This window comes from Nomascus leucogenys, chromosome 18, assembly GCF_006542625.1.
Source record: "Nomascus leucogenys isolate Asia chromosome 18, Asia_NLE_v1, whole genome shotgun sequence".
In the NCBI taxonomy this organism is placed as follows: Eukaryota; Metazoa; Chordata; class Mammalia; order Primates; family Hylobatidae; genus Nomascus; species Nomascus leucogenys.
The window spans coordinates 77,028,128-77,054,608 of NC_044398.1; the positions used below are offsets into that span (position 1 = coordinate 77,028,128).

Below are 26,481 nucleotides of genomic sequence, written 5' to 3' on the forward strand. Positions count from 1 at the left end.
AGAGGCAGGCTTTCCTGGTCTACGGAGGTACAGCTAGTTTGTTGCTAGAGATTAATGACTTGAGTCCTGGAGAAAATAGAGTTAATCCATGACTGTAAATTATAAAGTATGTAATTGTATCAGAAGAGGTATGTTATGGTATAAAATTTCTGGAACATTCTCTTGAAGGCTGAATTCCATAAATTAGTTGGTATATGGAGAGTCAGGCTGGTAAACAGAAAAATGAATAAGGCGAGAAAAAGGAGATTTAAAATTTTAGTTGATGTTTAAGTTAATTTTAGTTCTTGTAAGATAGGATGAAAGACATCTAAGGGGCTCATGGAGGTAAAATGGTGTCTGGAACATTTATTAATTTTATTATGGAAAATAATTTTGAGTTGTATATAATTTGCCTATAACTTTGTATGACTTAACTAAATTCAGATCTTCCTGCATTAGAACATGTGGTTCCCTGGTGGTGTCTACCTCCCTGGCACTCATTTCCCCAGTGCCTTCTTTATCAGCCCCCTTTTTTGCATTTGGGAAAGATTTTCTTTGTTACTGAACTTTAATTAGGAAATACATGGCCTCAACAATAACTCAGAGCTATTTTGAGTGTTTAAAGAAAGCTTGTTTAGGAAGATGGCAGTGCCATGAAAAGTAGGGCCAAAAGATGGTTTTGGAAAAGTTGACACGGACCCCAATCTAGGGGAGCATTTGATGTAGATCTGTCTTAATTCTGTCCCAGGGACCACAAGGATGGCATGTGACGTACACTAAGTCTAGCAGAGTGAATTTCTGTCCCATTACTGGGACTGCTGAGGCAAAGATGCTTTTTCTTGTTGGACATTAATTGGGAGATACAAAACCTTAACAGGGCCAGGCATGGTGGCTCATGCCTGTAATCCCAGCATTTTGGGAGACTGAGGCAGGCAGGTCACCGAGATCAGGAGTTTAAGACCAGCCTTGCCAACATGGCAAAACCCTATCTCTACTAAGTAATACAAAAATTAGCCAGGCGTGGTAGTTGGACGCCTGTAATTCCAGATACTTGGGAAGCTGAGGCAGGGTGAATTGCTTGAACCCAGGAGGCAGAGGTTGCAGTGAGCTGAGATCATGCCACTGCATTTCAGCCGGGGTGACAGAGCGAGACTCCATCTCAAAAAATAAAATAAAACAAAACAACAACAACAACAACACAAATATAAGCTGGATGTGGTGGTGGGAACCTGTAATCCTAGCTACTTGGGAGGCTGAGGCACTAGAATCACTTGAACTCGGGAGGTGGAAGTTGCAGTGAGCTGAGATTGTGCCACTACTCTCCAGGCTGGGCGCTGGAACAAGACTCCTTCTCAAAAAAAAAAAAAGAAAAAAGAAAAGAAAAACCTTAACAGTAGCTCAAAGGTACACTGGGTGTGTGAAGAAAGACTGTTTTAGGAAAATGGCAGCGCTGTGAAAGGTGAGGCCAAGACTTGGAAAGAAATCAAGTTCTTACAGCCACTGTAAGGCCACTGGATCAAATGTTGTCCTAAGCAAAACCTCATGCTGGACTTCTGTGTTGCACCAGTGGACAAATCCTTTATATTGTTTAAGTCACTGTGATTTGGGTATTTTGTTACTTGGAACAAAAAGTGTCCTACTCTTTTGGGGTTTTAATTTGCTTAAGATTTTTTTCTTTTGAATATTCAGAAATTTTTATTTTGGTGTCAAAGTAAATTTAGTGTATCCCCTTTCTAAAATGTCTTGCTTTTTTCTTCTACAAAGTTTTCTTATCCTTTGTTATTTTACAATTAAAACATGTTTTATATATAAATAATTTGTTTATGATGAGGTTAGAAGAGGCAGAAAAAAGGCGATAACTTAAGGAATGCAAATTTATTTCAGTAACATTTGTCATAAATATTAATTTTTTTCTCCTTTGAAGGATTAGTATATTTGTGCTTTTACTCTGCTAACCTCTTAAAAGCAGGCAGGTGGTTTTTTTTTTGTTTGTTTACTAAGAATTATTAGGCATGACTTCACCAATGATCAGTTAGCCTCTGTTATTACAATTTTTAACCTAAATGATTTGACAGTGATAAATAGCTGAGGTGGCAAGTCTGTGAAAAGCTTTATATTGTTATTGCCTTTTATCACTTGTGCTCTGAATAAGTGTTCTCATCTGTTGACTCTTAGATGCAGTTTTGTGAGGATTAGGATGTATGGAAGAGAAAATCCTGCCTAGTGATTTTTTAAAATTCTCTATTTCTTTTCCTTTTTTTCTTCCTCGTTTTCTTCCTCTTCTCTCCAGTGTGTTTACTTATGAAAGTCGTACTCATGATTTAAGATCCAATTGCATAGACCCTCTTGCCAGACCACATGTATGTCTTTAGCTGCAGCATTTATACACATGGCACGAGCAGCTGGGATGTCTGGTGTGCTCATATCAGAAAACTCTGTCAAACATGTGAAGATGATTGCCTTTTATGCTGCCTTCCTCAGCATTATGCTCTTCCTGCATCATGAGTTGAAGCGATGGAATTTTGTCCAGGGTCAGAGCCTCTGCAAAACAGGAAACCTGCTGGACTCAGTGAAATAATGACTCTCAATATCCCTATTACAGATAATTAGGGGTGTCCTTGCTCTAGGTTTCCTTGGCTCCTTTATGCATCTTTGTATTGTGATGAGGGGGTCATAAGCCAAACTGGGGTTCCATGTCTAGAGGCTACCCTGTGGCATTGTTGCAGAGCTGATGGAAGTTTTGGGGGGTTCTGTCTAGTTTTGTCCAGTTTGTTCTATTCTGGTTCATACCCCAATTTGAAGCTGAGGAAGCAGGCAGAAACTAGAGTCTATCCAGTCTTCGCTAAGGAAACATCTGTGTCCTCCTGAGGAGTCGTCTCTCCATTTGTTGGCTGGTTCTCCTTCTTTCTGCATCCAGTTCCCTCCTCCTGTCTATTCTCCCCTCCACCTCCCCTTTCCCCTCTCTCTTTCCCCTGCTCCTCTTCTGCTCCCCTCCCCCCCTTTTCTCTTCTCCTGTCCTTTTTCATTTACTCTATCTCTTCCTTTCCTGGAGTTCACTTGAGCATTTTTTTGCCCAGAGAAGTAAGCCAGGGTAAGGCGTTCCTTCTTCAGGCCCCCATCACCTAGCCAAGCTCTGGTGAGAGTCTGTGGAACTGCCTTTTCCCTGTCTTTTTCCACCCCGTGGGTCTGTAAACTTCTTGAGATCAAGAAAATTGTCTTGCCCCTGTTATATCCCCAATACATGGTCAATAAATATTTGTTATTTTCAAGAGCTGGAGTTAGCAATTGATTTTAATTCTCTTTGTGTTTTTGAGCTATTCCATTAGGAATCTATGTTATGTATTATTTTTATAATCAGGGCAGAAAGTTTGAAAAGAATTATAATTTGATAAAAGCTGTGTGCACAGTAGAGGAGACTCTCTCTCAAGGTCTGCTTAGATATTAATGGGGTCCTTGGCAAAAGCATATTACCTCACAGGCATGAGGCAATTATTTATAGTGGTTACATCAGCCAGAATAAAGATGATGAATTTTGGATTCTTGTCCCTGCACATCCTCTGACTCACTGCAGAATTCCAGGTAAAGAATTTGCCTGATTTGCCTTTTATTGCCTCTGTAACTCCTCCAGGATTCAAGCTTACAGCTTGTCTGTTAAAAAATAAAAAATAAAGCATTATTTTTTCTCAACAGCTGAAGCCTGAGGTGCTTCAGAATTAGAGAATTGTAGAATTTTAAGTCTAGGAGAGAAACCTTTGATTTACTCTAGCTTCATTACTTCATCTTTCGGCTAAGAACACTGAATTTCAGAGAAATAAAATGAACTGGAGTTAGCAAAATAGTGAATGTCAAAATCAAGGTGTTTTTGTTCGTAGTCGTCAAACATTCCTTTGTTTGCTCTGTCTGTCTACACGTAGCCGATGCCTGAGTTCTTCTGTGTGGCCACAATGACCTACAGGTAGAGCATCTCTTATCTGAAAATCCAAAATTTGAAATGCTGTAAAACTGGAAACTTTCTGAATGCCAACATTATGCTACAAATGGAAAATTCCACACCTGACCTCGTGTGTGGATTGGTCACAGTCAAACCACAGTCAACCTTGTTTCATGTACAAAATTATTAAAATTACCTTCAGGATATGTGTATAAGGTGTGTAAGAAGCACAAATGAATTTCATGTTTAGACTTGGGTCTTTTCCCCAAGGTGTCTCATTATATGCAAATATTCCCAAATCTCCCCAAATTTGAAACACTTCTGGTTCTAAGCATTTTGGAGAAGGATTACTTAACCTGTATACTTTTTTTAAAAAAAGGAACCAGTTCTTGCCTAATATAAATTACTCCATTTCAGAGTGTTCATTAGTATCCTTCAGTGTGTCTTCTGATTCAACTTAAATTGCAAAACCCTGACCCAAGATGTTGCCACTATTTTAAGCCTTTTTTTTTTTTTTGAAGAAAAAAAATGGATACATGTGAGAAATGTGTTGTTTTATAATGGAGAGAGGGTTTCTCCTGCAAGTAGAGGCTGCTTAGGCAGTATTTATACTCGGTGCATGCCCAGCAACATTTCCCCATGGATGATAATGTCTTTTACAATTTCGAATGGTTTTAAAACATTCTCAAATCAAATGGGATTTTGGCACAATATTCCATCTTGGCCCTGTTTATTGTAAGAGCCATAATCTAATCTTATCTGTCTATTATGTCCAAACATTCTGTAATATTTCCCAAATCAACTACTTTGAAGTCTACATTTTCTATTTTCTGTCTGTTTGTATCTATCTATTCAAAGCCTCAGCAAAAAAGCTCAGAGAAGAGAAAAAGAGCTGGGTAGAGCATCTCTTTAACCAGGGTTTAATAGGAGGGTGGGCAGGAGCAGCAGTCTAATTTATTAGGCTGCTGGGCAATTTGAGGCACCTCTTAGTAACATTTTTGTTACACAAAATTTAACACTTATGGCAAGAACCATGAGGGTGCTTTGAGTAGCCTCAGATGCATTCTTTTTCTGTTGGCCGTTGCTCTTAAAGGACAGTTTAATTCGTGTGAGATACTGTTGCAGCTTGCTGTCCCTTTTATTCCTTGGGAAATAACTCTTCAGAGTCACCGTTTTCTTAATGTTTTAAAAACCTGTGATACATATCTAAATCCCTTTTTATTTTTATTAACACCACATATCACTGGATTACTATAGTGCCTGCACTTCTCTTAGTGGAGCCTCTATTTGTATCAGCATTTCCTTGGTACAGACTTCCTTCTGAAAATGAGCAGTAGCTAATTTTGGAATAATTCTTTTTGGGAACATTTTTGTCTATACCCTTCTTTTTGACTGTTTTCAGACTTGCTAAGTGTGCCTAATTTCATTGTGTTATTTATTTTAGAGCTAGATAGGTTCTGGAGGTTCCTTTAGTTTGATCTCCTTGTTGTATAATCAGGTGAGGTTATCTGACATTAGCTAAACTCTCAGTATATTTAATGAATAGTAATTTCCATGAACAGTTTTAGTACTGGGTTCAATGTGGTGGACTATTTTGAAAATATATAATAACCTACCATGTTGTAATGGAAGTTTACTAAATAGTAAATGTGCTAGACACTGTGTATATATATATAGATATATAAGCTGTAATCCTCAAAATGGCTAGGCATTATTAACTCCATTTTTTTTTTTTTTTTTTGAGATGAGGTCTCACTCTGTCTCCCAGGCTGGAGTGCAGTGGTGTGATCATGGCTTACTGCAGCCTCGACCTCCCAGGCTCAGGTGGTCCTCCCACCACAGCCTCCCAAGTAGCTGAGACTACACGCATGCACTACCGTGAGCTAATTTGTGTACTTTTTGTTGAGACAGGGTTTCGCCATGTTGCCCAGGGTGGTCTCAAACTCCTGGGCTCAAGCGGATCTGCTTTCCTCGACCTCCAAAAAGGCTGATATTACAGGCATGAGCCACCGTGCCTGGCCTGTTAACTCCATTTTATAGAAGAGGAAACTGAGGCTCAGAGATATATGACAAATTGCCTGGACACCATAACGCTTGTCTGTGTGGATACAAATCTGTATCTCTTTGGCTTCACAATTTGTACCATGGTCTGGCCCTTTCTTCCTGCAAAATGATTTTGAGGGAGAAGTTGGGCTGGATTTTTGCACAGCTGAAATTCATTTAGACTATGCTTTTGGCTACATTTTTCCCCCATATTAGAAACACAGATACATCTTTTGTATAGAAAATACCATTGCAATGCAAGTTCTTGGAGCTCCATTGTGTCTGTGGGTTTAAGTAAGTTACAGAGATAGTTGTCAGTAATCTTCAAAGGATATCCTACTGAAATGTAAACTATCTTCCCTCCCTAAGTAGAATTCTCATTATATTCCCTTTGGCGAGTGAAGAAAGAGGTATGCAGAAAATATGATGAGCTGAAGAGGAAGACTGTAGGATCCTGTTTGAAAGTGGAAAACAGATGACATACTCTTCTGAACAGTGTCATAGTGGATGACTATGGTCAAAGCCCAGAGTGGGTCTTAAAAGGAGGGTGGTTAATAAATCAAGTCCCTTTGTGATTTTCCTCCCATATATTCTGGCTTCTGTTCCTTAGTTCATGGCCTTGTGCCATGACTGGTAGAGAGTCAAGTTATTGCTTCTAATGAAAGTGAACTTGTGTTCAAGTCATGTTGGTTAAAGTGGATTCTATTAATGGGAAGAAAATAGAGGCATGTTCGAAAGCTTGCTTAACCAGTGCGATAATTAAACTTACCTGGAGTAAGTGTAACTGGTCTAGTCATAGGTTTAATAGGTCCCCTGTGTGTGTGTGTGTGTGTGTGTGTGTGTGTGTGTGTGTGTGTGTAGGTCACTGAAAAATCATTTCCCCATATCTTTTTCTATTTATTCTAAATGATCATATTTCTTTAAGTAGGATGCTTAGGATTCTGTGGAAAAGCTGATGGTATTTTTAAAAATAAATAGTATTAAAGAAGTGTCTTATGAATAAGTGAGAAAGAACCCTCATGTTTTTATGGGTTTGTCCCTTCTTGTTAGTATCTGGTGAGAGGGAAAAGTTATATCACAGAAGATGAAAGTCTCACGTAAGTAACCTTGTTCAGTAATGCTTACATGTTTATTCTGAGTTTGTGCAGAAGTTACTAAGTCTCGTCAGAAAGAGGAGAATGTAGAGTTCAGAATAGTTGATTTGGAAAATATTACAGAATGTTTGGACATAAAGTTTTTCAATTCACTGCTTCATGGGTTTTCTGCCTGTGGGAATAGTTTTTTGAATGAATGGAAGGAAAAGACCTAATTCCTGCAAGGATTTTTTGTGGAAAAGGAAATCAGAATTCTTTTCTAAATATATAACTTATGTTTTAAACAGGTTGAATAAACCTTTAAGTATCTTGCATCAAACATAAAGTGCATTTAATTTAGCAAAGCTATTTTAATTATATATTTAATACATTACTTAAAGGGTCAGTAGAAATTAAACATTTATAACAAATCATAGTTTAAAATAAGTTAGGGAAGTTGCATAAATAGATTTGCTACAAATTTTGCAAATTTGCCTTTTCCACAAAGGCAGGGACTGACATTTTTATTTATTTATTTATTATTTTTATAAAAGGTGGTGTCTCCCCATGTTGCCCAGGCTGGTTTTAACCTCCCCAGTAGCAGGATTGCAGGTGTGCACCACTGCCCCCGGCTAGTGTCATTTTTAAAAGTTAAGCTTTGTGCCTATACTGCCTAGCACATTGTAGATGCTTATTGAATGAGTATGTGAAAGAACAAGAATCAGTTATCAGACACTATTTGCCTAGATTATTTATCCGTATTTTGGTGATTTAATATCATGATTAGTGTGTGTACTGGTTATCTATGGAGTTGTGACAAATGACTCCAAAACATATCTGCTTCAAACAACAAATATTTATCATGTCATAGTTTTTGTGAATCAGGAATCCGGATGCAGCTCAGCTGGGTGATCTGGCACCAGGTCTGTTACAAGGCTAATATCAAGGTATCGGCTGGGGCTGCAGCCACTTCAAGGCTGGACTGGGGCACCACCTGCTTTCCAGGCCCACTCAGATCCTTGTCATGTTGTTCTCCTCACAGGACAGCTCATAGCATGACAACTCACTTCCATTAGATGGAGCATGGGAGAGAGCAAGAGAGGGCAGGCAGGTGACCCCTTCTTGGAAGGAGAAGTTGCAGTCTTGTAACCTAATCTGGGAAGTGACACCTCCTCACTTTTGTTGTATTCTAGTCCTTAGAAGTGAACCACTAAATCCCGTACTCAAGGACAGACTAAAAAAAGGTATGAAGACCAGGAGCCAAGGATGATTGGAAACCATTGTAAATGCTGCCCAATCAGTTAGAAGAGGAAAAAGATGTGAGCTGGGAGCATAAGACGTGAGCTGGGAGCATCTCCATAAGCAGAAGCAGTCACCCTTTCCTCAGTGCTTTGGTATATTTTGTACCCGCCTTGCCATTAGCCATTGTCACATTTTGTGACAAGTGTGTGTGTGAATTCTGTCTTGCTAGATTTGTGAGTTCCGTGACGACAGAGACTTCATCCTGTTTATTTTTGTGTCTGTGTTCACATGCTGTTTGACACTCAAGTATTTAGAAAATAGTAGTGCTATGGTTTGGGTCTGTGGCCCTGCCAAATCTCATGTTGAAATGTAATCCCCAGCGTTGCAGGTGGGCCCTGGTGGGAGATGTTGGATTGTGGGGTGGGATCCCTCATGAATGGCTTAGAGCCATCCCCTTGGTGATGAGTGAGCTTTTGTGGGATCTGATGGTTAAAAGCGTGTGGCACCTTCCCCACCTGCCTCTCTCTTGCTCCCGCTATTGCCATGTTAGACTCCTGTTCCTCCTTCACCTTCTGCTATGATTAAAAGCTCCCTGAGGCTTCCCCAGAAGCTGAGCAGATGCCAGCACCAACCTCTTTTCTTTATAAATTACCCAGTCTTAGATACTTCTTTATAGCAATGGAAGAATGGCCTAATGCAAGTAGAATCCACGATTAAGAAAAATACATTTAGAGCTGGACTAGGTGGTGGTTGCTCACTTCATTTGTGTTCTCTTGAGAACAGAGCTGGAGATGAGAATTTGAAGGCAAGTAGCTTTGGGATGTTGTCAAGAAGCAGGAATGAGGGAGGAGAGATACGGAAGCCATGCCAGTGTAAGGGTGCTGTGATGGGGAATGGGAATGTCATTTGACTGACACCTCTCATTTGACTGACACACACTGAAAGAAGTACTCTGGAATTGGCTACCTGAAGGACTCTTATTGGAAACCAGAGCATTTATAACCACCAGCTCCTGTGCTCATTGGTTGATGGCTGTTCTCCCAGGGGAATGGACTTTGTTTCACTTCCGTGCCTTAGGCTTACATGGTTTTGGAGAATGCCTGGGGCAGAAGAAGAAAAGTGTGCCTATTTGAGATGGGATACTTGGCCAGGCCTGATGGCTCATGCCTGTAATCCCAGCACTTTGGGAGGCTGAGTTGGGAGGACCACTGGATCCCAGGAGTTTGAGACCAGTCTGGACAACATAGCAAGACCCTATCTCTAGAAAAAGATATTAAAAATTAGCCAGGTGTGGTGGTGTGTGCCTGTGGTCCCACTTGTGAGGCTCAGGTGAGAGGATTGCTTGAGCTCAGGAGTCTGAGGCTGCAGTGAGCCATGATTGCACCACTGCACTCCAGCCTGGGTGACAGAGCAAGGCCCTGTTTCAAAAACCAAAACAAAAGGGAGAGAGACAGATGGGACACTCTTTGCATGAGGTTAGTCCGAGCTTGCACTGAGTCTCCACTGTGGCTAAGGCTGATATCAAAGGGTGCAGGGAGAACCTGTGGGCTGCGATGCAGGCCTCCCGACTCCCGATTGTGTGGTGTAGGTGTCAGCTGCACTTGCAGACAGAGCCGTAAGGCCTGATCCCAAGTTTGACCTTGATGGTTTGGATGGGAAAATGTGGGAGATCAGAGATGTGGTTAGCTTTCACCCGGAGCTTAAATGGAGAAATCCTTTTGTATAGTAGTTACTGGAAGTTTTAAGTTGATTTATTTACTGTTTCCACTTGAACAGAAAGAAAAGTGAGGTATTGGTCTCAGTTTTGAAGAGTTATTAATTGCCCTCACATGTGCCAGTCAATGTCAGTGCTGTCTGGAAGAAAAGATTAGAAGTTCCTGTGTGTTGCCTTTATCAGGAAGACACATACTGACTGATTGCCTTCCTGATTTTAAATCTGATTTTGCTTATATCTGATTTTGAGTCAAATACTGTGCATTTGCACAAAGACAGCCTTTATGCCCATATTACTGGAGGAAGATCTTTTGATTGTGCTTTTTATTAAATTTGACTCTCCTCTTGTTTTAAATATTGACATAGACAAGAATTATGGTGATATGGCTACATGTCCAGCTGTTAAATGCGGTCTTTAAAATAATTTGAAAAGGTTGTGAAATGCTGAATAACATAGAGAATGATATAACAAACACCTATCTGACATCTAAAATTAAAGTTTACATTTTGTCATTTTTCTTCAGAGAGTATTCTTTATAAAAGCAATTGGATATTATAAAAAGAAGAAAACTTAAAACATGAAGGAAATGTAACAGGACCGAAAACCCCTCCTCAGTCTTTTGTTCCCTTCTCTGCCCTCCCTCCCAGAAGCAAACACTGTCGTAGATTTGATATGTACATTTCTAGTTTGTGTTTTTATTCTGTCATGGACATTTTGGAACTTTTTCTCCCCACTCAGAATAGGTTTTTAGATATCTACATTGATGCATACAGGTTGAGTTCATTCATTTTAAGTGCTGGTTACTATTTCATCTCATGAATATACCATAGTTTATCCTTTCCCCTAACAATAAACATGTTAGGTGTGTCTAGTTTGGGTTTTTGTTTTCACTATTACAAACGATGCTTCAGTGGATATCTATGTGTGGATTGCTTGCTGTCTGTAGGTGAGTATGATTGTAGGATCTATGCCAAGAAGCAGAATTTGCTGGGTTGTATAGTATACACATTTTTAACCTTAATGGATATTGCAATAAACTTGTCAAAGTTCTGAATCATTGTACCCTTCTACCAGCAGATCTGTTTTCTTTTATACCAACATTTTGAGACTTTTTGATTTTCACTATTCTGATGGGTGTGAAGTGATGACTTTGTTGTTTTACTTTAGTTTTTACTAAATTACACCAAAGAGGTTATGTATGTTTTTATATGTTTAGTGGTCATTTTGGGTTTCATCTGTTCTAAGTTGTTGGGTCATATATTTTGCCCACTAATTTTATTATTTCCCTTTTGTATTAATGTATATATTTCAGATATTGGAAATATCTTATTTCAGTTTGCTATTTTCTTTGAAATTTACTTATGGTGTCATTTGTCATGTAGCGGATTGAATTTTAATGCAGTTCAATTTGTCAGTCCTTTTTTATGAGTTTTACTTTCTCTACCTATTTAAGAAATATTTTCCTATTTATAGGTCATAAAATATCTTTTTTTCTAAATTTATTTTTTCATTTTTTTATTTTTTTGAGATGGAGTCTCACTCTTCCACCCAGGCTGGAGTGCAGTGGTGCAGTCTCAGCTCACTGCAACCTGCGCCTCCTGGGTTCAACCGATTCTTCTACTTCAGCCTCCTAAGTAGCTGGGACTGCGGGTGCATGCCACCATGCCTGGCTAATTTTTATATTTTTTACATAATGTAAATACTTTTGTATTTTGTATTTTTAGTAGAGACAGATTTTACCGTCTCTACTAAAGATGGTTGGCCAGGCTGGTCTGAAACTCCTGGGCTAAAGTGATCCTCCCGCCTCAGCCTCCCAGAGTGCTGGGATTACAGGTGGTGAGCTCCCACAACCAGCCTTTTTTTTTCTAAAATTTTAAAGTTGTGTTTTGGTATTGTTTTTAATTCATCTGATTTTTGTTTTGAGTATGGTGTGAGGTATGGATCAAATTTATTTTTCCAGGCAGAGAGTGAATCTTTGGTGTATCGTTTACTTAGTGTGTCTTTTTTTCTTGTATGTTTCACCACCTCCAGTTCATACTACATTCACACTGGTGTTAGGGTCTGTTTTTCAGTTCTCTACTTGTCCCAGTCTATTTCTTCGTGAGTGAATCCCACATGATTTAACAACTGCAATTTTGTAATCAATCTTGACTTTTGTAGGGCACATCTGTTATTTTTGTTCTTCTTTTATTTAGAATTGATTTGGATATTTTTGGCTATTTATGCTTTTAAGTAAATTTTTTAAATTGTTTAATTTCACCAAAACAAATCTACTTATAATTTTGGTTAGAATTACAGTGGCTCTTGAAATTAATTTGGGGAGTATTTGAGCCTTTCCTTCTATGTATGTGGTATATGTTTCTGTTCTGTATTCATTTGTGCCTATTAAGCTGTTTTACACTTTTCACTATATAGATGTTGTTCATCCTTTGATAGATGTATCTCTAGATACCTTATGATTTTTATTGCTATTGTAAATTATATCATTTTTCCTTTAATGTTTTCTAGTTGGTTATTACTAGTATATATAAATACTATTTATTTTTGTATATTGATCTTGTATCTAAAATCTGAGCTCTTTTAATCAAAAAATAATATGTATATTAATAGAATCTCATGATATTTTAGTAGAGACATTCTGTCAACTACAAATAGAATAGCTTTCTAATTATTTGCTTCTTAATTTTTCTTCTGTTGCATTAGTGAGGACTTTTAGTATCTTGATAAATCACAGCAATATAACGCTTCTTATTTTGTTGTGCAGCATGAGAATTAAATAATGCCTCTTTTTCTTGTCTCTAATCTTCCTTTCTGTAATCTGTTAGGCATACATTAAAATTTCTTATTCTGTCCTCTCTGTTGATAATTACCATTCTACCTTTTTGGTATTTTGACATTCCTCAGTACTATACTATATTTAAATATTAAAATACTGGAGTTTTTATTGGTGTTAGTACTTTTATTTAAGACACAGGTCAGTGTCTTTATTGGCCCTTGGTTCTCTCTCCAATCCCACCACCCCTGTCCTTCCTTGCCTCCCCATTGCCTTAAACCTATTACCTTTCCCATAAACCCCCAGAACTGTCGATTCATTGACATCTTTAGACTATGTAACAGTTTAAGGGGCATCTGTATTTTACCACTATTTTTATCAAATTCAAAGATAATTAGAAAGCAGTGATACTAAGGAATGAATTAAATGTCTGGTTTTGAGGAAGCTGGGTGAAGGCTTGTCACTGAGTGCAATATCACATGAGATGAGTGATTTAAATACAAGAGGAAGAATAACTTAATGAAGACAGCACAGTCCATGAGCATCTCACATCCTCAGAGTGTGAGTGACAGCAGTGATGGCAGAAGAGAGTGCCGTGCTGCCTAAGGGCCCATCATCCTAAAAGTTAGGCAGGCATGCCTGAGACTGTAGGTCATATTATTTATGGCTCTTTTAGAATTGGACTTTTAATAGAGCAGTAGATTTTGGTTTGAGTAGTTACTTGGAAGTCCCCAAAACATCTCAGCATACTTGAGGTCACTGAATTTAAAAAGTCAAACTCAGTGCCACCTTAAATAAATGATTTGATATATTTTATTAATCAGTTATGACCAAGGAGAGGCTCTTTGGGGTGGTCGTTAAGAGCACAGGCCCTAGCCAAATTAGATTTGAATTCCAGCTCCACTTATCAGCTCTGTGACTTCAGACACATTTTAAAACCTTTTACACCTTTATTTTCTCATCTGTAAAATGGGCATAAAAATAGCATTTCCTAGGGCTGTTATAAACATTACAGTAGTTGATACATGTAATACACAACAGAGTGTAACACATAGGAACTGCTATATGTAACTGCTAACTATCTAAAAAATTGTAGATCCACAAGGGTATTTGCTCTTTTAGAGAGCAAATTATTGCCTTGCAATTTTATTGAGGCAATAAAAAATGCTATCCTGGCATTTTATTTTTGCCCATAACAGAGGTTCACAATTATGAGAAGTGGTGCTCATAGCTATAGGTCATGGAATACTCCTTATTCCTTTGGGAATGCTTCAGGATTAAGAATTAAGGAGTTAAAGACAGAAATCTTACAATGTTTCTTTAAATATCTTTCAGCTGCATAAGATTAGCACATTTTTCTTGGCAAAGATCACCTTTTTCGTTTTTTTCTGGAGTATTTTTCGTCAGCAGCCTTTCTTGTTTTTCCTTCCAAACACTTCCTGTGCTTCTATCTTTCTGTCATCTGCCCTTATTCTATTCCCTATGCCTCAGCACTTCCCTCCCACCTCTTCCCAGCCTCGAACTTACAAAAAAAAAGAAAAGAAAAAAACCAAAAAAAAAAAACAAGTTTGTTCATTGATTGTTTAGCATGCTTCCTTCCTACTTTGCATGCCACTAGACATCTGGGACAATCAGAGTGGAAGTGTGCTGACAGCATGGGAAAGGCGTTGTGGATGGCGGAGGCACTTTCATGATGGAGTTGGGATCCCTGGCTGGTGGGCAACAAAATGCAGCAGCTGAGTCTGGTGCTAGGAAGGCCAGCTATGGGGCCATCTGCTCCTAGTCTGGAGTCACTGCTCAGTTATTTTCAAAGAGGTTTGCTCAGGATTTGCCTTGTAATTGGGTCACAGTAACTGGAGGCACCTATTATATCCTTCTGCTACATGTGATTTATTTAGGTGAATATGGGGGATCTGAGACATCAGTGGTCCCACAAAGTCTGGAGCTCATGGGGACCTGAAGCCCCTATCTGGGCTCTAGTGCTTTTATTCAAAAATGTAAAAAATGCTCAAAATCCCCATGAAATCAATTATGTGGAGTTTATAACTGGAAGTGAATTGGGTCAGTGTTAAAGGTGATACAAATCAGCAGGTGCTGAGAGCCTTCTCTGTGCCACTAATAACCAACATTTATGAAGTGTTTACTCATGCCAGGGATGTGCTGAATATGGCATAGGCATAATGTATCTGACAGCCCTATGGAGGTAGCTGTTATTATCCCCATTTTACAGATGGGGAAGCTGAGGCTCTGCTAGGCATGTAGAGCCAGAATACAAACATCTGTCGGTCATTGAGACCTTTTTCACTATGATAGAATGCCTTCCACACATGCTATGTGAACCCCGCAGGGCAAAGCCTAGCAGTGGAACCACTGGGGAGCCAAAATGCCGTGTTTTACATTCTCCTGGTAAAAGTAGGTGTTAAAGAGTACAGAATGACATTATGGCAGTGTGACCTAAACATGAATGAGGATGATTTCATTTGCATTTGTTTGAAATATACAGAGTTCATGTCTTCTGAGCCTCGGGGCTTTTATTAATAAGAGGGAGGGATAAGATGACCCTTCATCCATATGCCCCACCCTAGAATTTATAGTGATTACACCCCGGTAGAAGATGTAACTATTGTTGTGTTATAGATTAACACTGTCCTGTTAGGTGTTCAGTGTTGTAATGATGATTGGTGTGTGTGTGGGCTCTTCATCTGTTTCACATAGGAATCTGTGTGGTAAGAAACTGCCAGATGAGAGAGAGTTCAGATAGATGCTATCCTACCCCAATCTGCAAAGCCAGGCTACTTCTCCTTTCCTGGGACCCTGGCCATTCTCTTCATGCCTGCTAGGACAAATGAAACAAGTCAAAACAGGTTTGAGGAGTGTAGCACATCCCCTGCTTAATTTAAACACCAATCAAGTCTAATTATCAGAGCCACGTTACTTGCTGGCAATAATTTGCTTTGGGTACAACTTAGAGCTCTGTTGAAAATTTTATTTTGCCTTCAGAAAATTGGTTTACCTTTAGATTTCCCCCCCCTGAATTTCCCTGTGGAAAATTGGTTCTCTTAATTTAGGTGTCTTGTAATTTCACTCATTAAAAAATGTGTGCCATGTGATATCATTAGATTTTTTTCTAAACTGAAGGGACATAAGTGGGCTGACATATGTGCTGCAGTATAATTGTGCTGTGTTTTTGGAGCTCCAGTCAGTAATTACAACCATAAACTTATTGTCTATGGTAAAATATGTTAACTGGTATTTGACATAAAATTCATTAATTTGAATCGATATGTAATGTTTTAAAATGCTCTAACAGAAGATCATTGACCAATGGATATAATATAGTCTAAGACCCACACATTTCTCTATGAACAGCAGTCAAGGTAAATGTTTTCTAAATAGTTTGTCAATGCCATGATTTCCAAAACACACATATTATGAAGGCTACAAGAAATTTGAACTATGACGTGAGCCCAGTAATTGAATTTACTCATCTATAAAACAGAGGGTCTTGGATATTTTTGATCGTTGTAAAATTGAACTAGCTTTCAGACAGGGTCTTGGAATTTCAGACTTCAAATCTCCGTGCCTAATTACAGATTTGGAAGCTGAGGTCCAGGAAGGCTGAGTGACTTGTCCCTGTAGGTACCACCAGTTTGTGGCCAAGGGGAGAATTGTGTCAGTTTCTCTTCCTGCTATCCCTCAGAGAACTCTCTTCTCCATGGAATCTGAGTGGATTCTGTACAGAATGGCTTTTCTACTTTCCTAATGTTGAATAACTTTAAAAGGTAAATTGAAGTATAACAGGGTTGGGAAGTAAATTTGAATGCAAAGTAAGAATTGCCTCAGGAATCCAATCTCAGGGTTTTCTTTTGAGTTGAGACTGCAGACCTACAAAAATTGCAGTAATGTGAAACCTTGACAAAAGAAAACTCCCGGTGATTAGATATGTGGGCTTCACAGATAATATCTAGTTCGCCCCTTCAGCATTTCTGGGAAGTGAGAGCCAGAGGAGAAAAACTATTGTGCAGCTTCCCCGCTCAAATTGTTTGCCTCTCCTCCCATCGGACACATAGGCACGTCCACAGTGTTTGTTTCTAAAACAGAAAAATTTCGAAGGTGAAAAACACTTGCTCTTTAAAAAACTGGGACTGGGCAGAGAAGGAATAAGGGAAGGAGTCACTGTGGTTGCAGCTGCCTTTGGCCCAGTGATTGTGCAGGTGCCTTCCGGCTTCGGTCTGACCTCCAGATCACTTTGCACCTTTCCCCATATCTCCCTCCTCCTTGTTTCCCTCTCTCTTCTCCCACTCCTACCTCTTTCCCTTTTTCTTTTCCTTTTTCTTTTCCTCTCCCCATTTCTCATGCTTTCTTTTCTTCCCTCTGCACCCTTCCTTCTTCTTCCTTTTTCCTTCTCCCACCTCCTCAGCTGCCACACGTCAGGCCTCTGGTGTCTGGTTGGGTTCAGCCCCATGGGGAGATCCTGGCAGGAGACAAGAGACAAGAAGGAGGGAGAATAGAGAATGTGATCGAAATCATTGCTCCCTGGCTCCCTGCTGGTAGCTTTAGCACTGGATGGCTGAATGCTTTACTGAAAAAAGAAGGGCACCTGTCAGGTGATCTCTTCTCTTTTAGGTTCTGGAAGCAGCTTCCTCCCTTTTCCTCTTCTGGCCTAGAGCTGGAAAAAGAGCCCTACTCCTTTGTAAGTAATCCCTTAATCAAATTCTTCTCAAGCCACCCAGTGTGAGAGTTCAATCTGTGTTTTGCAGGAATCCTGACTGAAACACTGGGTATGGTTGAGCTGATGATGGGTAACTATGCATCCCATACACACATACACACTTATGATTGGTTTAATAAATATTTATTTAACACCTACTAAGTGCCAGGTAGAAAACAAATGAGACAAAGTTCCTGGCTTTGTGGAGCTTACAGAAAGACAAACACATACATATACCGTATTATGTCCAGTAATAATAAATGTTATAATGTAAAGGAAGATGGGGAAAAGGAGTGATGGGAGCATCCCTCTTTTAGAGGAGGGGACATTTGAGCATTCCTGAATGAAGCATGGGCATTCTTTGCAAAATACTTAAGGGAATGTTTTCCAGTGAAGGGAATCCCAGAGATCCTGAGTTGAGAACATTCTGGGAGAGGTTTGGGAACAGCGCAAAGACCAGTGTGGCTGCAGTGAAGTAAGAGCTGGGAGCGGGCGAGCCATAGGAATCCAGACAGGCCGCCAGGCTGGACCCAGAGAGTAGAGGGAAGGGCAGGGGAGGTTTGGGAGGAAAGTGACATGGTTTGTCTGATGAGGGCATCTTTGCATATTACAGCATCTGCCCTTGGTAGAATACAGAGAGCAAAAGTAACGGAAGAGAGATATGAGGCTATTGCTGGAGTCGGATGACTCAGATGGTGTTATGGGTTGAATTATGTCCCCCCCGAAAATACATGGAAGTCCTAACCCCCGATACTGCAGATGGGATGAAGACACAAGGAGAAGACAGCCATCTAGAGGCCAAAATGAGGCTTGGCAGAGTTCCTTCCCTCAGCCAGCAGAAGTACCAACCCTGCCAACATCTTCATGTTAGACGTCTGGCCTCCAGAGCTATGAGACAGTTTCTGTTGTTGAAGCCGCCCAGTTTATGGTACTGTGTTACAGCAGCCCTAGCAAACTGACACAGATGGCTTAGATGAGGTTGAGGACACTGGAAGTAAGAAAGGGTTGAATTTGTAATATATTATGAAGTTATAACCAGTAGGATTTGCTGAGGCATTAGACATAGGTGCAGTGCTAGTTGTTTGGCCCATGAAAGAGAGAAACTGAGATCAAGGGTGAGACAGTAATGTTGACTCCTGAGTCATTGGAGCCACTGGGTAGATGGTGGTGGTCTTTGCTGGAGATGACAAACACCGGGGAAGGTGGATTTGGTGGGCAAAAGTCAAGAATTGGCAAGGGACATGTGACATTTGCAGTCCTTGTTTGACATCTCAGATAGTTGGAAATGTCAAGGAGATGTGACAGAGTCATACATGCCAGCTATGGTGACCATCACACTCTACCACTGCTGTCTCTGAAACTATAAAGCTTGGACCACTCATTTCCACTGAGAGCCATGCCTTAGAATTGGTTTTTCAGAGGTAGGGTGGGCACCACTGGTTGCACACAGGATTACACTGGTCAGTACACAAATAGTTTTAATTTAGCATTTAATATTTTTAAATATGTATAAGGAAAAATGCATATTACAAAGACACGTTTTCAAGATGTTATTACATAGGCCATCATTAAAGTTGAAGTATTTAAGTTTTTTTAAAAAGTCATCTATTTAAATAAAACTATTAAGAAATTATCACATGTAGTATATGTAATAGTACTTGTAGTGCTACATGGATATGGGAAAAATTAATAAATGACTGAAAGTTTGGGACACAACCTAAAGCATTTATAATGAGTTCCCTAGCCCTGTCTCATCACAGTCTAAAAACCACTTTCTTAGGGCTGTTTTTAATTACAAGTCACATCATCAATTCAGTAAGTAAAGACCAGCATTTGTTTGAAAAATCTGGAAATAGGCTGGGTGCGGTGGCTCACGCCTGTAATCCCAGCACTTTGGGAGGCCAAGGCGGGTGGATCACTTGAGGTCAGGAGTTCAAGACCAGCCTGGCCGACATGGTGAAACCCCATCTTTACCAAAAATACGAAAATTATCTGGGTGTGGTGGCGCATGCCTGTAATCCCAGCTACTTGGGAGACTGAGGCAGGAGAATCGCTTGAACCCTGGGGGTGGAGGTTGCAGTGAGCCTAGATTGTGCCACCGCACTCCAGCCTGGGTGACAGAAACTCCATCTCAAAAAAAAAAAAAAAATCAGGAAATAGAGTACATTGCTGGTAGTTGCTGCGTAAAGTATTGGCAAGTATTGTTTCATGATGTAAAATATGAACGTTACGATGAAAAAAGTTAGCTGCCGTCTTAGGGTCTGCATTTCAGTGATGAGGGTATCCCATTTTGGTGACTCACTTCATTTGAAAAGTCTGCGTTTAACTGGACTTCTCTGGAGATGAGGGAAAATGATCTCTTCTCCTTATAGGGTTATTAATAATAGAAGTTTCATAAATTGTGATTAGTTCTATGGGTTTTTAGAAGCCTATGATGTCATAATTGAAAATGTGCTCTACTTCTAAACGGCACATTTCTTTGATGTTCATTTGGGTTTCTGATCCGTGTTTTGATAGGCTTGATAATGGTTAAATCTCCCTGTCTTACAGATTCTATCAACTGATTTATTTTCATGGAATATTTTTGACTTTGTGTAATCCTCTATGGCTTTACTGATGTGCAGGGATCTCTTTCATAGCCTATTTGTAATAGCTTTGTTACATTTAAGTACAGTGTTTAGTAAGAGCGTTGGTTGGGGGTAAGATATAAACTATCTCAGAGGTGAGTAGATAAGTTTATTCTTCTCTGAAAATGCATGTGATTCTTTTCAGAATTAAAACTTTTTTGTTGTCGTTTTTGTTTTTTCTTTTGAGCCCGGGTCTCGTCCCATCATCCAGGCTGGAGTGCAGTGCGTGATCATGGCTCACTGCAGCCTTGAACTCCTGGGCCCAAGTGATCCTCCTGCCTCAGCCTCTCAGGTAGCCAGGACCATAGGCATGGGCTACCACGGCAGGCTATTTTTTTTTTTTTTTTAAGTAGGTCTCCTCATGTTGCCCAGGCTGGCCTCAAACTCCTGAGTTGAAGGGATCCCCCCACTTCAGCCTTCCAAAGTGCTAGGGTTACAGGCGTGAGCCACTATGCCCAGCTAATTAAAACTCTTTTGAATGGACTTTTAAGAAGCAGGCTGGGAGGCCTTCAAATATTTATATGCTCTGATATATGATTTTCTGGTTTTCTAGGCTAGAAATGCCTAATGACAGATTTTTTTTTTAATGGAACTAATGCTAAAATTACAGATATACTTAGTTTTAAATTTTCCTTGTGCCTCTCATTTTGATATAGAATAACTTATACCTGATTTAAAGAATTAGGCTTTTATAAATCATCTGGTGTTAGCAACTAAATTCACTGGGCACCCATTATTTCACGCCTGATACATTGTTTTCCATAGAGCATTCTTGTAAATATGTTTACATGATGCAAATTAAGCTAAAGTACTAAGCTATCAGATCTGTAATGTTAGGGGAACAATAATTTATTTAAAAAGTGTGATCTGTAGTGTTAAGGGATATTTATAATTTCTAAAATGACTTAATAGGAGAAGGCTTAGTGAAAGCGTTTAGCATAGAGATGAAATATGTCTCATTAAGTTTCTTCATTATGCACATGTCAACTCTTCTTTTGTTAGTCTCTGAGAGTTTATTTACATAACTGAGAGTTGCTTCTTTTATTAATGATAGTTATCCCAGCAAAATGATTTTGGTTGGGTTCACCTGAACAATAGAATGTGCTTCCTTTTCCACAAAACTAATGGTGAGGAATCCACCCCTTCCTCAGCCAGCTCCCCTTTCAGTGAAGAGCCCTATTTGCATATGTAAATAAGCCATTCAGTTTACAGCGCTGTGGGGCTGGCCCAGGTCTAATTTGTTATTTTGCTGATGTTGATGGCATTAACCGGGAGGTAAGTGATACCAGGAGACTGATGTCTCAGTCTGGAATGACAGTACCAGAGTCTGAAGGCTGTCATTTAGAAAGAGAAATGGATTATTAGAACTTAGAATTTGGGAAAATGAAGTCACAAATTTTGCCTTTAGTATTGAGTGACATAATTTAATGTTTTCCTGCACACAGAAAGCTATGTGAACAAATCCATTATACAGGATCATCAGTTCCCTGTGATACCACTTATGAGAGCCCTGTTTGCTTTTTCAAAAATGTATAAAGTACTACGTAATTGAACTGATAATAGCTGTACTTACATGACTAAGCTCAAAGGTTTAGAGTTTGTACCCTTCTTGGATGTGTCATAGGATCTGGTAGGTAGCAAGACTGGGAATAGGGAAAGAAAAATATTTTCAGGTAGGATCTCCCTATAGTGAAGAAGCAGGCATGTTCAGCTTCTCAGGAATTAAATTCTTGTCAAAGGTTCCCATCCTGGATCTAGCTATGTGCACCTTTCCACAAAGTCTCAGTGTCACCAAACTAACATATATATGTATATATATGTATATACGTATATGTGTATATATATGTATATGCGTATATGTGTATATATGTATATGCGTATGTGTGTGTATATATGTATATACGTATATGTATATATATACTCAAATAAGCATCACAAACTTTTTTTTTTTTTTTTTAGCAATAGGATACCAAGTGACTAGTTCATTGAAAATTAAGGTTAGTTTAAGGTATCAGTCACATGGAGAAAAACTTGTGGTGAGCTGTTTACAGTTCCTTTATTTTCACTCCATATGCAATTTATTAAATGACTTTAATCCTCCAGGCTTTTCCTGGTTTCTATGAAGATGTATTACTGGAATCTCTGTGTAAATATATTGATTATTTCATAGCCTTATTTGTTCATTACAAACAGACTATTGTTACAGATTTATTGTACTTGAAAATAAACTAGATAAAATGGACACCAGGTTTCAAAAACCTAACCCTTGAAGGATGTGCTTGCTCTCTTTAAACTAGTCTCCCACCTACTGGGAGTTTAAGATTCAGATCCTGGGTTTAATATCAACATCTGCCCCCTGCTGAGTTCATGGTACAATTAGCTAATTAAAAAATAAAATAACATTTTCACCTTGGAGTCAGAAGAAGAGCAATAAACCACAGGCTCAGGATTTAGTTAATTTGCACATTGACTGTAATTGTGTATTTAATGCTAAGATTAATTTTTTTCCGATGAGTAGCAGTCTGGCACTGTGCTTTGAAACTCTTAAATCAGTTGTAATCATTCCATAGGGAAAGTTAATAAAGGCCGTTCTTCAGATAGATTAATGAGGATAATTATTTATTTACATTTGATAACTTCTTTTAGGGGCAAAAAGAGCTTTAAAATCACCTTCTGATAAACCATTAAATTGAAGGGAGCACTTTCACATCAAACTAAATAAATAATCCATGATGCTTTTTTTCAAACACTGTATTTCTCATGTGAAAACTCTTGATTCTATGGAAATGGGAAGACGTGCTCAGGTTTTTGCTTGGTTTTGTTTTGCTCAATAGTCAGTGAGTCAATGGATAGATTCTCTGTTCTTAAAGCTTTGGTACGTTTTCTAGGTCAGCCGAGTTTCAAGACTATTTCCTTGCATTTTTTTCCCAGAGAAGGTAGAGAAAGAATCCATGTTGGCAGGGCGGTTACTAGGAAAAACATAATCCTGACTGGCAATCTGCTACTTATAACATTTCCTTTTTGAAAGGTAAGCATTATACTGTGAACGCCAAAGCAGTGATTATGGGCAACTCAAGTGGGTGCGATTGATACACGTCTTAAAAGTATAGAGCTGTTATTTCTAGACGAAGAAGAAAAAGAATACTTTAGTATTGTAATATAGAAATTGCATTTTTATCTAAGGAGGTGTTTTCACCCTCCTCTGTTAAGAGAGCTGAGCAAATGCTAGCCCTCATCTGAGGGTCATTTCACTGCTGGTGTTGGCTCTCACTTGCATGGGGCCTTTAAACCCAGGGATTTTGTGAGACCATCTCTTGGTTGCTTTCATCTCCCTTTCCCTGGCGTTAGTGCTCACAGTGGGTAGGACTTGCTTCTCAAGTTCTCGTTCACTGTTGTCCAGATCTGAGAGGTGGAGAAGTAAAACTCTATACCATTAACGAGGCCCCATTCCACACTTCCCTTTTAAAATACAGTACCTTGGGTGGTCTGTTTGTGTGTTTGGCATGGAATGAATAATAGGAAGGTGTAATGCCTTTCCATGTGACCCATTTGTCCAATATGTATACGAGGGCGTTAACAGGATCGGTCTTAGGAGAGACCACTCTTTTACATAGGTTTAAATTACAGACTTAATGCTAAATCTCTGTTTCAGCCAATAAAATATAATGTGCATTTAGGGGCAGAGTTTTTGGTGGCTGTCGGACACCATGAATTCTGCCAGGATGATGGACACAGGAGCTTCTGAGGCAGGAGGCTTGTCATGGTTCGGAGGAAGATTGTGATTTCCACATCATTTTGTTCATATCTAAATGGGTGGGAAGTCTAACCCTAAGAAGGCTCTGCAGTGCTTTCTGTTATTTCAGGAAGATGGACTTCATATTCAGAGAAATCATGTCCCAGTTTCCCTTAGTATTTTTGAAATACAGACAATTATCAAATAATAGGAAAATGAAGATTTGATGGGAAATCTCAATACTGGGTTGTGTTTGTGACTTTATTACACACTTGCACATACAAGTTTGTTTATAATAAAATAACTTGCACATCACATATGCTTTTGTGGGGGAGAACGTGTTTTGTGTTTTTGTTATTGATGTTTAGCTAAAACAAAATACAGTGCTGTTAAACACTGTCCCTCTCCCTTTTCTGACCATTTCTCCATCATCCCACAACCCACCTTCTCCCTTCCCACCTCTCGTTCACTCCCCATCTTCCATTCACTGTCAGGAAGGGCAGCCTCCGAAGAGCCATTTCAACTCAGCCCGACATCGCCAGAGACTAGTGGACCCAGCTGCTTCAAAAGTGAGTGTGTCCTGTTGCCCTGGGCAGCGGGTGTGCATGGCGGCATGGTCCCGCTGCAGTAAACAGGGTGTGGGGTTTTATTTATGCTGGTATATTCCAGGGCTTTAGAATATGGATATTGAGAGGAGTCAAAGTCTTCTCGATTAAATCAAGACCATACACGTCAGTGGTGTTCTGGTAAGTGTTTAACAACCAGTCCTGAAAAATGAAACAAATCCCTGATGGTAGCATTTGCTGGATTCCCTGGTGTAGATACTCCCACCCTGGCCAGTTTCCAGTACCAGTGTGACATCACTGAACTCAGAGCTGGGAAGAGGGGCCCAGTGGAACACTATTGTATAGTTGTATTATGTAGTTTTTCCACCATATAAATACAATTGATGTAAACCCTCTTAAAATGTAGCAAACTACATAGGAAGTGTATCAGTTTTAAGTATGTATTACCCTTGTTTTCAATATAATATATTTACTTTAAATTTAGATATTTTTAATTCACAGTAATGGCTATTTTTAACAACTGGCTTGGAAAACTCCTGAAAATTTACCAAGCTGGGATGGGTTGGCTTCAGGGCAGCAGTTATACATGTTACGTACATGTTGAGAATAGTCTTAAGCCAATTGGTCATGCCCAACTCTTTTTAATAGATAGCAGTGGCCACAGAAAAGTGGCTGAAGTTTTGTGTGAGGATTTGCTCATCCCACGCAGCTCAGCTAAGTCTCAGGCCAGTTCTGTGTAACAGACTTTAATTGAACAGTTATTAGTAGACAGGCAGGAAGCATTCATGAAGCCTGTCCTGTAAACTCAAGTTCCAGCTTGCTGGCGTTTTTAAAATGCTCCAGTCAAATTTTTCCGGACAGTTCCACTCCAGGTCAACGTGTCAACTTTCGAGAGGCAGGATTCTCTCACCTTTTTAGTGGGCACCAAGGAATGGGAATCCTCTGACCCAGTTGTTGGACATAAGGCCATTTAGCAACTGATCATCAGATGTCCTGAGGGTATAAGCTGTAGACATCCCTAGATTCTCATGCTCTGTTTATATAAGGGTGGAAAATTTTGCCAATTCACTTATCTTAAATGCCACTAGTTTCATTGACGAAAGCCTATTTTTAAACATCTGCCATGTGAGCAGCAAGCCACTGATAGTGATTTCACCAATGAAAATCCATTTGAGTATGCCAATTAGCAAAATCTCTGGTGTTGACTAAGACACAGATACCGCTGATATAATGCTAGTTTACCATCCTTGGGAAGTAAATTCTGATTAGAACCACTGACTGTGTATAGGATATAATTGTTTTTGTTTGTTTTGTTCTGTTTTTTTTTGAGTCAAAGTCTCACTCTGTCACCCAGGCTGGAGTGTGGTGGCATGATCTCGGCTCACTGCAACCTCCACCTCCTGGGTTGAAGTGATTCTCCTGCCTCAGCCTCCCAAGTGGCTGGGACTACAGGTGCCTGCCACCATGCCCGGCTAGTTTTTGTATTTTTAGTAGAGATGGGGTTTCACCATGTTGGCCAGGCTGGTCTCGAACTCCTGACCTCAGGTGATCCACCTGCCTCGGCCTCCCAAAGTACTGGGATTACACGCGTGAACCACCACCCCTGGCCAGGATATAATTTTAATCTATAAATATATTACATTGCCTATGCTGAAGTGTTTGAAACTAGACTACAGATGTCTTAGCTCTTTGTCACATTTATTAAGTGTCCAGGGCATCCCTTCCCACCGAGCCCCAGACAACTCACTTTAGCTCAGTAGCGTCGAGATGAAGTCATGGGAGTTCTATTGGTACATGAAGGAAAAAATAGACTAGCTTTGAATAAGGCATATGGTTTCATCATGTAACATGTGAATTTTGCTAATGTAGAGCACAACTCAGAGTACGGCGGGCCCTTCTTGGACCCTGCCTAAGAGTTTTCACTAATGAGGCACTAAAATACTGGGTGCATTAAGTACATCCACCGTTATACACAGCATGCACCTCATGATCAGTGGTGTTTTAAGGACTCAGCTCGGCATGTACTTTTGTTCCCCCTCTTTCTTTTGTCCTGTATTCATTTCATTCTGTCTTGGCATTTGCAGAAATA

General features: G+C 39.5%; 1 protein-coding gene across 1 annotated transcript in view; it reads left to right on the forward strand.

The window, feature by feature from the left end:
- MAST4 (microtubule associated serine/threonine kinase family member 4) overlaps window positions 1–26,481 on the forward strand; it is a 577,822-nt gene that overhangs the window by 247,821 nt on the left and 303,520 nt on the right. Inside the window, exon 4 of the mRNA XM_030799245.1 lies at window positions 24,321–24,395. Within this exon, the coding sequence (XP_030655105.1) occupies window positions 24,321–24,395 (75 nt within the window). The remainder of the gene's footprint in view (window positions 1–24,320; window positions 24,396–26,481) is intronic.